This window comes from Amphibalanus amphitrite, unplaced genomic scaffold (genome assembly GCF_019059575.1).
Source record: "Amphibalanus amphitrite isolate SeventyFive unplaced genomic scaffold, NRLGWU_Aamphi_draft 001696F_arrow, whole genome shotgun sequence".
NCBI lineage: Eukaryota > Metazoa > Arthropoda > Thecostraca > Balanomorpha > Balanidae > Amphibalanus > Amphibalanus amphitrite.
Genome location: NW_024883189.1, coordinates 22,138 through 35,519, shown reverse-complemented (window position 1 = coordinate 35,519; position 13,382 = coordinate 22,138). Strand labels below are relative to the sequence as shown.

The following is a 13,382-nucleotide window of genomic DNA, read 5'->3' as shown; positions in this document are numbered from 1 at the left end:
AAATGGCATGTGCGGGCGAGGGTTAAGTGTCAATTGGCCGCCTAGTCTTACTAGCTTCCTAGTGCGCCATCTCGAACCGGGCCCAGGAACGGGGAAAAAAACGTTACTCAGCTGCATACCTATTGGAACTTGGAACAAGCATGACCTAAAATATCTGAATGAGCCGAGTTTATGTGTCTTCACTGAGGATAGGCATTTCCCTGCTACACCCGGACGCGAATAGAGCTTAAAGCGGTAATATTGTTGCCAAACCACGGCCACAGAGTTCGTTAGCTACCCACCGAACAATGCTTCCTACACAACACAATGGGCTGTGTCCAGCACGATGATGCCATACATTATATCTCGGGTGCTGACTTTTATTATAAAAAAGCACAAAAGCAGTAAGCCCGGTAGCTCGGGAAAAAAAACAAGAAAGAAATCACTTAACACGCAGGCGCTCATAAACAACAATGTCACGGCACTTATTTGTACATGTCCCTATAAACAATGCCGACTGTAGAATGAATTCTGATGACATACCTACCTTGCATCTATGTACAACTCATGGATGAAATGTGACTGTCCAGGCAATGGATGAAGCGATTCTAGATGTTTATATATCTTGATGACAAATATGAGCCAGTTTCCGATCCCGCTCAGAATCAGTAGCGTGCCCGTTTGGTGGACGGTTCGCCTGAAGGCGACTCCCCAATGGCGCTGTCCCCTCCACTGCCCGAACTGTGCGGTCCAATAAACCCGGCGACCTCTCCATCCACCCGCTCGACGGTCGCCGGCTCCCCAGAGTCTTCCTCAATTAACTGGATCATTATGTCCGTCGGCTCCGAGTCGTCGGCGTTACCGTGAAACTGACGCACAGAAACCGTCGACACTGTGGCTTGCCCGTCGCTGCCGACAGGGCGGAGCCGGACCGCGCGCACTGTGGTCGGCTTCCGTTCGGCGATGACCCGAGGAGGCTTAGGCGGCCTCTCGACGGGCGCCTCCTCGCCCTCGCCCGCAGCGCTGTCGACCACCTCCACCGTCTGCTCCTCGGGACCCTCCAGAACCAGACGCAGCTCCGAGCCGGGCTCCGCCTCCACGTCCCCGGCATCCTCGACGATGTCCCCCTCCAGCGCCTTGGTGCGCACCAGCTCGAAAAATGTGTCAGCCACGGGGCGCGGCCGGCCAGTGGCCACCACCGCACGCACGTCGGCCATCGTCGGCAGGGGCACCTTCAGTCCGCGGCGCACAAAGTTGAACGCCTCTTGGTTGCACAGCCAGCGTAGCGCCATGGCCTGCTCGTAGTCCTGTGTGCCCCAGGGAACGGGCTCGTCGGGGTTCTCCAGTGCGGCCAGCTGGGCCGACGTGAACACAGAATGGAGCGCACCACGCAGCCGCTGCAGCTCGCTGTCCTGCCCGGCGCGAGTGCGCTCCAGCTCCTCACGTAACTCCCGCTCGCTGTCCGCGTGCCGTGCGGCCGCCTCTAAAGCATCAGCGCGCAGACCAGTCTCGACGGCGGCCCGGCGCATCAGCCGTGCGCGCAGCGACAGCACCTCCATCTTGAGGCTGAAGATGGTGTCGGTGGCATCATCGAGGTCGGTGGGTGCTGTCAGTAGCTCGAGCTCTGGGAACACGCCGTCCGGCAGCTGGTCCACGTCGGTCGGGTCGGCGCGGAGCACCGCCAGCGGCGGCGGGTTGTCATCCACCTCAGGTACGTCTTCCAGCGGCATGCCGACTAGAGGCGCGTCCACACCACCCCCCGGCGCCGGCGCCAGCTTGGGAAACTGCTGCAGACGCGCCTCGGCCAGACGCGTCAGCTGCATGTCCAGCCGCTTACGAAGACCCTTCATCAGCTTGGCTCGACGTAGCAGCTTCTTGTAGCGTTTGCCGTGGCCGGGACGCGGCGGAGGCGGCAGCGGGCGGCCGAACAAACCCCGGCGAGGCTTCGGCTTCGGTTCCGGCTCCGGTTCCGGTTCCGGCTCCGGTTCCGGTTCCGGCTCTGGCGGCGGGGACGTCGACAGAGGCGGACACTTGGACTTATGGCCTGGCCTGCGCCGCAGCGTTTCCAAACGGGCTGGGTCCGGGGCTTCCACTGACTTCGCGTCCGTCTTATTCGGACCATCGCCGTTGTTGTCACCAGCGCCCTCTCCTGGGCCGCCGGTGTCGCCGCCAGGGCCCGGCACGACATCCGTGCTGGGGCCATCACCTCCGCCGGACTCTGCAACCACAGACGGATCGCCCTCGGCGGCCGAACCCTCAGGTGGTACGGCGTCGGAGTCAGCCTTCTCAGCAGTGACGGAAGCCACAGGCAGTCCCGTCCCCGAGTCGCCGTTCTGCATCCCGTCTCCGCCGTCGGTCTCGGTGGGAACCGGGGCCGGTTCATCACCGTCCGTGGGCTCAGGCCTGTACAGGGGAGAGGCAGGTCCCAATGTAAAGAGGAATGACCTGGACATATGAGTCGCAACTCGTATCACGTCCTGCCCGTACGCTTGTCGATATCCTTTCTCCGTGTTTCTAAGCGATGCTGGATTAGCAATTTCATAGATAACATGAATGATTCATTTTATCTGACAATCTTAAGTCAAATGTGCCTCGTTTCTGTCAACGTCATCGCGTTGCCGGATGAATATGAAAACTTTAAGGTAGCAAATGCATGTCCGAATGACCAATGACCAACTAATTCATGCCAATGACTATGGCCGTCAGCGCGCACGACTGAAAAACTCACATGGCAGGTACTACATCCACATGGCTGATTTTTAACGGTCTGTTCTTTCTCTTCCTGCGGGGGTCAGGGCGAATCCAGTTGTCTGAAACAGAAATAAACACATTGAAATACCAAGTCCGCTCGATACATGCATCTGTTTCATCTACCCTGTAGTCTATAACGCGACCACCGCCTTTTTCGGCAGACAATTCCCGACGGCAGAAAATGGAGAGCGTCGTAAGTGTTCACACCGAGAACCCACAAACGATCTTCTTGTAAGACGGACACTCAGCATTGAGCTAATGAGGCGGGCAGATTCATTCTCATCTAAAAGCTTGCTTTGGATCGATATACATAGTAGCACTGTTCCGATGACGCCAAGAGCGATCGGTTTACGAGCTCGTAATGCATTTAGCTAAGTTAGTTCGCTAGGGCATTTAGCACTCCCAGCTCGTAATGCATTTAGCTAGTTATCCTAATCGGCCAGAAGAAGAGCATGTGCACTGCACACTTTGACATCAAACACGATAATATGAGCCTTTTCAGTGTTACGAACCCCACGCCCTCTCCCATCTACCATTGCCTATATATAACCGCAGTCACTCACCGGGCGCGTTCTCGGGTTTCAGTCCCGGCAGCTCCACGTCGCCGATAGCGTGTCCGTAGTGGAACGGGTGCACCACCACGCGCACGCCACCAGTCTCCGGGAACTTGCACATCATGGTGGCCGTACAGTTGAAGCCCATTTTGATGGTGCGGTGCCGGCGCGGCCGGCGCTGGCGCAGCTCGTCTGGCACCGGTTTGTAGCGGCCCGAGCGGACGCACATGTAGCGACGGTGACCGTGCCGGCGGCCGTAGCCGATCTTATAGACAGAGCGCGTGTCCAGCTCGAACTGGGCCTTCCAGCGCATAAACTCTGGAGGAGAGCGGGTGAATAGAGACAGCGCTCGGAGATAGCATCTCACTATACGTACGGCTTATCAAAGGGTGCCACCAGTTTGGTAACAATCGCAACAACCGATGGCAAATAAAGAATGCCAAATGAAACCTGGGCTTAATTATGTCGGAGGCAACTGGGAAAGCAGCGTACACAAAAGGCTCATCATAATCTTTCTTAAGAATCAACATTTCTCGAAAATTCGAATTACAAAGCCCTCCACCCTATATTGGCAGCAACCAACAATGGCTTTCTAGGCACAGCCATGAGAAGGCACATCTACTCACCGTCCCACGTGTCGAATTCCTCCTGAACGGTGTCGAGCGCAGCCACCAGGCCGTGTTCCGAGGCCAGATGTCTCCTCAGGTCACTGATCCGCACGAAGCGGGCCGTGCACTGGACGCCGTTCACCATCTCGCGACAGTGCTGCGGGGCGAGGTCAGGGGATGAGGCGTCACTGGGTTGTCACGCACAAAGAGATTGGGCGTTAGAGAGGCATCATACACAGGGGACGGGGGGTTGCACACAGGGGTAGGAAGAGTCGCATACAGCGCATATAAAAAATGAGGAACATTTACACAGATTGCAGTCGAACTTTGCTTTGTGATTGTGAAGAGCATGCTTTCCAATTCGCATTGTATCTGACACGTTAGCATTCCTCTTAGAAGTGAGCTCGGGCGGCTGCGGAGGGAGGCAGACAGGCCGCCGGGGGACCTACCTCGTTCCTTTTGGCGCCAGTGTAGTGTTCATACTCGGTGTGAGCAGCCAGGTCGTCCTGGTCACGCGCCACGTACTCACACGACGCGCACTTGATCGCCTGCAAGTCGGGTGTGGGCAAAGTCCAGGCGTATTTCGGATCAATAATACAACACCCCCGGCTGTCATCAACTGCAGTTCTTAAAATAACGATTGGTTCATCAGAGCATGGCCAATTTATATAGCTGTCAAATGTCAGGCTATTAAGGAAAACGAAACACCAATTAACAATAAACATGTTGTCTCATAAAACAAAACAGAATAATCTGGGATCTTCTCACCTGAGCCGACGTCTGATGTTCAGAGAGGCAGTGTTCCTCCAGCTCAGTAGGAGAGTGCAAATATTTGTTGCAGATCTTGCAGCGCTTCCTCTACGGTAAAAAAAGGAAACAGTGCGCATCTTGTCAAATGCAGCAAATCAAATGTAACCACAAATAAACGATTTAATTATTAGCCAAAGTTGTGTGCTTGATGAAGGCCGTTGAAATTCTGTTGAAATTCTTAAGGTTATAATTCATAATCGTAAATTATTAATAAAAGTAAACACAAAATGATATGGGCCTACGTAGTGAGATGAATTTGATGAACTTACCCGAGGATGGTTTTTGTGTTCGTGCAGTTTAGTGACGTTAGCAGTGCGCCCCAGGAAGTCACATACCCGGCAGGGGAACACCTGAAGCAGAGAAGCGGCGACCATGTCATTCAGGTAAAGCATACAATACCGATGGGCGGCGTCCTGTTCAGTGTCAATATAACGCATGAAATGCAAGGGTCCAACATCATCAATGCGCTGACTCAGTTACTGTAACTATAAATTATAATATACTTATATGGGTATAGATGAACTTTGTAACTTCGTATAATAGATTGCAATACACGGCCGAATCAAGAAGCTGTCAGTACTATGCACCTACTTAGAGCACATGTGCATGATAAATGTGATTTAACAGAATTAATAGCGCAAAGTGCATTTTGAGTCAACGATTCAATTCAAAATATCATTATTCAGCCATGATCCCTTTCCTAGTCAGTCTTCCTACTAGCTAAAGGGCCCAACAACCGATGCGATATTAAGATGAAAGGCCCAACAAGCGACGTGATAACAGGGATGTTTCCAAACAGACCATGGGGCGAGCAATACCCGGCGCACCCTACAACCTACCTTGATCTCTCTCTGTTTGTCCTCTGATCCTACCAGGAGAGTAGCCGTGGGACGGGTCCATGGAGGGCCGCCGCCGGCACCCTTATCTGCTGAGACGGGGGCAGACGCGAACGTATACTCGTCAATGGCAGTCGACAGCGGATACCGAAAATAGACGAGCAATCTGCCGAGCTGCTAGTGAGAAAGGATAAACATGTTGCAAGCATACCTAAACGGTCGTGAACGGATTTAACGTGAGCTCTGAAAAAAATCATGTGAGAAAATTCAGCCGACTGACAATTATACGGCAGCATATGCCCTCCTGGGAAAATACTGGAGCATATGCTTCACGGGAAAAATAGCTACACTCGTTCAATTAATTTGACTGGACACAGTATGTATAGGGACCCGTAAATGGAGGGTAGGGTCATGAGCGATGTTTACTTCAGACGTGCCATTCTACTTTCTAGAATCATCAAGAGGATGCTTGATAGCGTCGCACTTACCCGACCTTGCTGCTTTAGCCTGCAGTTTGAGCAGCCGCCGTCTGTCCTCCGGTGTGACCTTTGGCTTGGGAATCGGCTCCGAGAGCAGCTTCGCCACTGAAAATGGCACGCTTAATGATATGAGATAACCAAGAGTGACGTTGAGAGACGTATAAAATGTCAAACTTTGCTTTTGCTATTGAAAAAAAACTAGCCTGGGTGATAGTCAAAAAGTAATCTTGATAGTTGGATCAAACTATAATAGATATTACAGGGGAACGTCATGCAATGGCGTGTGACAGCAATACTGGTCGGCTGCTTCGCTACTTCCTTTCCTTTTGGCATCGTTCTTCCTATGATAAGTGATGGTGGTGTTAAGATTTAACCCTCGCCCGTAAACGGTGTTTTGCCACCTTCGCCCATGCAGGGGGGGGGGGGGGGGGTTGGTGCGACCCCCCCCCCCTGGCGTTTGAAAACGGAGCGTCGTAGAGCTTAGCGGAAAAGACCAACGGATTGCTCTCAACGAGATCTCGCGATTGGTGGTATATTTTTTGGTCCTAGGTCAACATTTGACCTACTTATGACCGGTCAAAGGTCAAATTTTCGGAAAATCTAATTTTTTCAGATTTCCGCGCCGATTGCGGCAAAACGGTAAGAGATATCGACTTGAAACCTTCACTATCGTGATCCTTGACCAATTCTCTATCGTTTGGTATGTATTTCGATGTCATAACTCTAAAAATGATGCGTTGGGGGCATCGGAAGTCTGCAAGGTCATTTGTGCATTGGGTCACGTCAGGCGTGTGACGTCACTGACCTGACCCTGACCCAAAATAAACTACAAGAAACAACCGACGATGCCTGAAATGGATAGCAAATTCGAATTGAGGGCATCAAAATACCCCGAAAGGGCATACAAGTGCAAGAAGTCATTACAGGTCAACCGAGGTCACTCACCTGACCCTGACCTTTAGTAACCTTGAAAAGGTCAACGGACATTGTGCCAATGTCAAATCAGCCAGTTATGATTCTAAAACAATCCATCAGTGTGTCAGGTCAGTTGGCATTTATATTTTATACCAATGTGAAGCAATCTCCAATTTAGCGTAAATCTGGCCGGAGGTTGTTCCCTTTATGACGTCATAACTCCGTGACCTGACATGACCTTGACAAAAAAATACCAAAAGTTGCGCAAAGGATGCCCCATAGGGTACTGAAAATTTGAGCAGGCTATCTGAAACAGTTCGGCGTGTAGCTAAGAAAAACCTCAGGGGGGGGAGGGGTGCACCCCCCCCCCCTACATGGGCGAGGGTTAAAGGGCGCCCGGAAAATCCACCGATACATGCATAGTTCCACCCATGGCCGCACGGCGGCGCTTGTGTCCCCGCCCGGCCACTGGATGCTTTTGTCCGTGAATATACGTTATATGCATTTTGTTTGCCCCTTTTCAACCAAACGCCTATGCATCGACGCCATTTTCGCATTTTAGCCGGTAACGCGGGAGTCACTGACCGTTCTGTCTCGGCTTGGCTTGGAGACGAGACGACTTCCGGACGTTGCTGTCGTCCTCGGCCGGCGTAGAGTCCATGACGTCACTCATCTCGCTTCACGTCTGCTGTAAGAAACGCTTCGTCAAATTACAGACAAATAACAGACAGTATCCATGAGACATGCATGTCAACCAAAAATGCACAATAAATGTTCCATTTGCCCGGGTGGGGGTGGGACATTTTTTGGCCACACCTGCCAATTTTTATGCTTGTAAAGAAAACCACAGTGCGCAGCATTGCAAAACTTGGTATAGGTTATATGATTCGTGAATTTTTGCATCATATCATGCATCAAACTTTTGAGCCCAGGTCACATATGGCCACATTGGCCAGGTCAACAGGTCAAGTTAAGTTACCGTGCCTGAAAGAAAACTTAATGATTCAGTCATTTTTGCAGCTTACATCCCAGAAGTTTGAAACTCAGGCATTTGATGATTGTATGAGGGAATCAGTACCAACAATTTGTACACCTCAGAATTTTGGTATTGGTAATCTAAGGTCAGGTCAATTTTGTGACCTCTCCAGTCTCCATTATACCTATGTCAATGAGAGAAAATTTGAAATGTTCTTCTTTTTGACATAACAATAAGCAAGCACCCTCAAACATCAAGACACAGGTGAACATGACACAGTGAATTGGAAATTTGCACCTGTGCTGTGACCCCTTTTATGCCCTTGAGGTCATCTCAGGTCATGAACACTCTCTAACAGTTTTTTTTTACAATACCTTTAGATAGACACATGCTAGCTAGAGCACTGAAAACACTATGATTGTGTTCAGATAAATGATACAAAATGAATTATATAGGTACCTACAACATGACCTTTTCTATGACCTTGACCCTAAGTCATTTTAAGTCGACCCTTCCAGGTCAACTTATAGTTCATTTGCCGCGTCTCAACAGAAACATGATGCCACTAAAACCAGCGTAACATTACTAATATATACACTACTTTCATTCTCAATTTCATCTGTATCTTGTTGTCAAGTCCAAGATATTGATATGGCATGATGTATATTGATATACAGTAGCGCAAAATGAGCCAGGCTCTATAATCAGCAGGGTTCGAGCAGGGTTTTCCTGGCTGTTCCTCAGACCCATTTCCAGGAAGTGGGCAAGGTTTATATAGCCTTGCCTTGCCCACTTCCTTCCTGACTTCCTAAATGACACTCGGAACCCAACCAGGTGAGTATACCAGGTGAGGGGTTATAAAATAATGGATTGAGATGCACATTGACATCACAGGAATGGTAAAAATAAAAATATGAAAGCTCACCCTTGACGTCTATTCAGGCCTTTAACTTCAGAAATACTCTTAACGTACCCATTACCCAATTACCTACCTTTTGTGCATCAACCATTCAGATAATTTAAAGGGACCCTCCCACCTTCAAAAAAGTTAATGAATTGGCATGAAAGTGATGTCGCTCGGTTCAGAAAGAGCAAAAACGAATATCTACCAAATTTCATCGAAAAATATTCACCGGTTTTCAAGATATTAGACTTTTACTTTTGTTTACTTTTTGGGATCTCCGCTGTTCCTAGCGACTTTATTTGAAAAAGCGGCATTTGTTGCGCGCAAAGCAGCATATACCACCGCGTGCTACAAAACGTTTTAGTCAAACATTTAACGGACGTTCGAAAGCCTGATGACGTCATCAGATTCCCGTAATGGTTAAGAGATAGGGACCACGCTGGTCCCACCCTGCAAGTAAAGGGAAGAAATTTCTTGAACACCATAAAGCTGCGGGGGTTGCGACCAGGATAAATGGTGGTTTCTGAGCCTGGCCGCAAACTTGGCTATCTCAACTCAAAACTAATGTTAAGGTGGGAGGGTCCCTTTAAATGCGGAAGAATTATGAAAACCTCAAAAAGACAGCCATACACCCACTAACTCTTCGCACTAGTCCCCCTATTTCAATTTTACTTTTTCGAATCCTCTTCAGTGCGATATCGGTGCGCGCCGCAACTGTAATCAATCGCGCCATTTTACAACTAACGCTTTTCAGCACTACAACGCCGCCATGAAATGATGACACGCAGTTTCTGAACAAAGACTAGTATGATGGTTGCTAACTATGAAAAATTAGAGTGATACTTTCAATTTCTATTTGTGTTTTTTCAATGATTACATTTTATGAACCATATCACATTTTAATTCTTTAAACTATTTCCGCCGCAGTCCTTTGATCAAAGAACATGAAACATTCACGCTCTACTTGTCAATGCACTCTATTATAACAACTTATAATATTCAAAAAGTTACTTTATTCCTAAAACATGCTACTAGACAACTGAACTTGGTAAGCTTTTCAGATATCACAATAAATGCTGGCATCAGATTATTTTGATATACTTGCATCAAAAGAGCCGATATTGATTTCAAGGACCTTGAAAAGGACATTTGAGGCAGAAACAGCGCAGAAATTTTGTAAAGTGTGAGAAGAAGAAGGGATAGGTGTGTTTTTATCATTTAGAGCTATTTTATTTTGAACATTTCTGTTCAACATTAGGCATATTCCTTCTTGAAACACTGGCTTATTTTTAGATGATTGGTGGTTTGGAAATGGTCTACATTTATGCCCAAAGATCAAGATGGTCATGAAGAATCAATTTTTTGATGCCTCCATTTTTATATTCCAGAAGCCTAGTTTGCCCAACTGATATTCCAAAAAGGTGGTCTCAGTAAGGTGGGGCATATTTCCCACCTGTCCCGTTAGGTACCAGACAGAGACTTTTTGCCAGAATGTTAGTGACAAATCGCAATGGGTTGGGGTGGGCTGAAAACCCACCAGACTGCACTGCTTAAATTCTAGAATTATTGCCATAGTCAAGAAATCTGTATTTGGGATATAAAAATTGCCTATCATTGCCAGCTGGAAAACAAAATGTTGCTGCTGACATGTCTGCCGTCACCGTGATAGGCGGATTGTGCTGAAATTTTGGTGCAGTATCCGTTGTGACTCAGTGTGTGGAAATTTCGCATTCCTTCCCTACTTAATTGTATTTTTGCCCTTTCTTCCATGTTTATAGATTACGTACAGGCTACATCTAAATGTTGCTTTAATAATTTTAGTTCATTTATCACTGCTAATGCTATCACATTTTTTTTTTTATTCTTTGGCTTCAACTGGTTTTAAAGTAAAGGGTCATTTTCAACTCAAGACAGGTTTTTATAGAAAATGTGCACTCTTTTGACTGTAAATCCAGACCAAATATGCCTCTATTGTTAACTTTTTCAAATGCAGGAAGTTACTGCAAGATGGACCCATGGCAACCACAGATAGAATGCCCTGAATCAGAGGAAGGAACAAAATCAGTGTCTGAAAACAAATTTGATGACAGTTTTGTGGAGTTTAAAGTACTGGATAATGCTGGAGAGGAAGCAGCAGATCCTCACAAGAAGCTTGCAGATACAGATGCATATCTTAATAAGCTATGTGAGTATACAGGAGGATGTATCATATTATTTTGGCTCAATTTCTCTGTTTTATAATCTGCTCCTTTGTCCAAGCTGTTTCAGATTACCTACCCTGATTGTTTCCACTGTCAGCTAAGTCATTGACCACACTGTTCCTATCCCTTTGACGTTCCTACTCATTATATCACCTCTTAATCAATATTAGCATCAGTGTCCACACAAACCACTAATTATTGACTTTTTTCCGGCAGACGGGAGGCTCGGTCGTCTGCAGCAGGCCCCGTCGTCACGGCAGCTGGTATCTGCGCTCCGGAGCGGTCGCGAGGATCAGCTGGCGCGGCTGCTGAGCTCCGATCCGGCGGAGAGAAGCGCCGAGGAGCCCGTGCCGTCCGAGCCGGTGAGCGCCGGCTACCTGCAGCGTCGCCTGCTGCCGCACACCGTGCCACTCAGCAGCGACGAACTGCTGCAGCTACTGAAAGAGGACCAGCTGCAGCGTCAGGCCGCCGATCAGTAGCGGCGCGATGGCACCCACCCTGCAGCGGCGCACCCTGCTGCTGGTGACCGGCGCCAGCCGCGGCCTCGGCCGCGAGCTGGCCGTCAAACTGACCGCCCGGCTCGCCTCCGGCTCCGTGGTGGTGCTCACCGCCCGTAACGAGGCCGATCTGATGCGAACCGCAGAGATGATCGCGCTCACGGCGCCGCCCGACGTGCGGGTCGTGCCGCTGGCCTGCGACCTGGCCGTGGCCGACGACCATGACCTGGAGCGCATTGTCGGCGCCGGCCTGGAGAGTAACCCGTCGCTGGAGGCGGCCATGATCATTCACAACTCGGGCAGCGTGGGAGACGTGTCTCGCACGGCGCTGCAACACGACAGCGTGGCCAGTGCCGACTCGTACTTCCGACTGAACGTGGCGGCGGTGGTGGCGCTCAACGGCGTGTTCCTGCGACAGGTGGGTCAGCGCGCGGCGCACGTCACCGTCATCAACATCTCATCTCTGTGCGCGCTGCAGCCGTTCAAGTCGATGAGTCTGTACTGTGCCGGGAAGGCGGCTCGAGACATGTTCTTCCGCGTGCTGGCGGCCGAACACCCGGAGCTGCGCGTGCTGAACTACGCGCCCGGTCCGCTGGTGACTGATATGGCGCGCACAGTGGCCGACACGACGGCTGACCCCGACATCCAGAAGATGTTCCGCGAGGGGGTCGACGGAGGGTTTCTCACGTGCGCCACAACTGTAGAGCGACTGATCAATGCGCTAGAGAGCGACAAATTCGAATCGGGAAGCCATGTCGACTACTTCGACAAGGACGAATGAGGCAACGATCAGGTAGGGCTGGCCTGCAGTGGTTGGTAGTAGGGTTGTATGGTATGGCTTCGAGTCGGGATAGAGTCTCGTAGGACGTGAAATCTGGTCTATCTCAAGCAGTTGATATTAGAGCCGCACAGTATTGGTTGACGGGATGGGACCAGCCTTGGGCAGTGCTAGTGGTTGTGGTTTTTATATACGTTGTGCCATCTTTTTTCATGCACCGGTGTTTGGGACCACTTTGTCGCCTGGTATCAAACGTGCGATCTCGGAACGGTCACGTTATGTTTAATGGTACTTAGCACGTGGCATTATCGCCAAGCATTTATTTCCAGAAATGAGTTTCCCTTAAATGATACGAAACGTAGTTGATTCTGTCTATACCTTTTTGTTACAATCATGCGTGAAAGGTGTAGAGAGGCGCATTTGCAAGTCAACGCGGTTTAGTTACTATATTTTATATATTATCTATGAATTGTATCGCAGTATCGTATTGTAGCTTGGCAAAGACAATAAAGTCAACAATTGTTGTAAAGCGTTTGAAGGGTTACGCTGTATCCGGTTTCAAGTCGGTGCATTTAGAATAGAATCTGTGGCGTTAAACTCCACGTTTCTTGTTGTTTTTCTAGGGTATACTGAATTAGTTTTTTTCAACTCTGCACCCTTCTTAAAAAAAAAAAAAATATTGCCTGCGTTTACGAAATGTCGGACAGCCAGGTCATAAGTGAAGAGCTCATTACGGAAAATCGTGAACTTCATCGTGCATTCACTTGTTTTGTGACGGCCCAAAATATGACCGAAGGACCTCCACAATGGTTTTTAACCAGCATCTTAAGGCCATTTGCCTCTTGTCGCGATACGGGGCCGTATATTGATCATGTTCCTTTCCCGCCGGATATCAAAAGGTATACGATTGATTACGGAGCGAGCGAAGCGAGCGGAGTCTCATACTGAATTAAGGGAAAATCCTGAGTATGAGCGGCCGGCCGGCCGGCCGGCCGGCCGTGGGGACGCTCTTCAAAAGCTAATATCTTAGGAACGGGACATCCGATTGACAAGCGGTCTTCTTTACTGAATGTCACTTGGACGTAAAAGTTCTG

The 13,382-nt window shown here is 49.3% G+C and overlaps 2 protein-coding genes across 18 annotated transcripts; one reads left to right on the top strand and one right to left on the bottom strand.

Moving 5' to 3' along the window:
- Positions 1-222: 222 nt before the first annotated feature.
- On the bottom strand, positions 223-9,710 carry LOC122374690. 9 transcript variants are annotated; one of them, XM_043353600.1, is made up of 12 exons: positions 8,901-8,932; positions 7,518-7,620; positions 6,027-6,122; positions 5,542-5,630; positions 4,972-5,052; positions 4,661-4,750; positions 4,342-4,440; positions 3,911-4,049; positions 3,294-3,602; positions 2,708-2,789; positions 1,073-2,382; positions 223-826 (listed from the first exon to the last, which is right to left on the bottom strand). In XM_043353600.1, exons 2-12 carry the CDS (start codon positions 7,603-7,605, stop codon positions 645-647), a joined length of 2,565 nt encoding a protein of 854 aa, XP_043209535.1. In that variant the 5' UTR covers positions 7,606-7,620; positions 8,901-8,932; the 3' UTR covers positions 223-644. The 9 variants fall into 9 exon arrangements, with proteins under 9 accessions (XP_043209535.1, XP_043209530.1, XP_043209534.1 ...); XM_043353595.1 differs by lacking the exon at positions 8,901-8,932 and adding an exon at positions 9,690-9,710 and having other exon boundaries at positions 223-2,382; XM_043353599.1 differs by lacking the exon at positions 8,901-8,932 and adding an exon at positions 9,485-9,605 and having other exon boundaries at positions 223-2,382; positions 5,542-5,627.
- Positions 9,554-12,812, top strand: LOC122374692 (sepiapterin reductase-like). Of its 9 annotated transcripts, none has more exons than XM_043353605.1 (3): positions 9,554-9,625; positions 10,806-10,997; positions 11,230-12,812. In XM_043353605.1, the coding sequence occupies exon 3, from the start codon at positions 11,500-11,502 to the stop codon at positions 12,289-12,291; it is 792 nt and encodes a 263-aa protein (XP_043209540.1). In that variant the 5' UTR covers positions 9,554-9,625; positions 10,806-10,997; positions 11,230-11,499; the 3' UTR covers positions 12,292-12,812. The 9 variants fall into 9 exon arrangements, with proteins under 9 accessions (XP_043209540.1, XP_043209545.1, XP_043209536.1 ...); XM_043353601.1 differs by having other exon boundaries at positions 9,599-9,617; XM_043353602.1 differs by lacking the exon at positions 9,554-9,625 and adding an exon at positions 9,741-9,860.
- Positions 12,813-13,382: the final 570 nt, after the last annotated feature.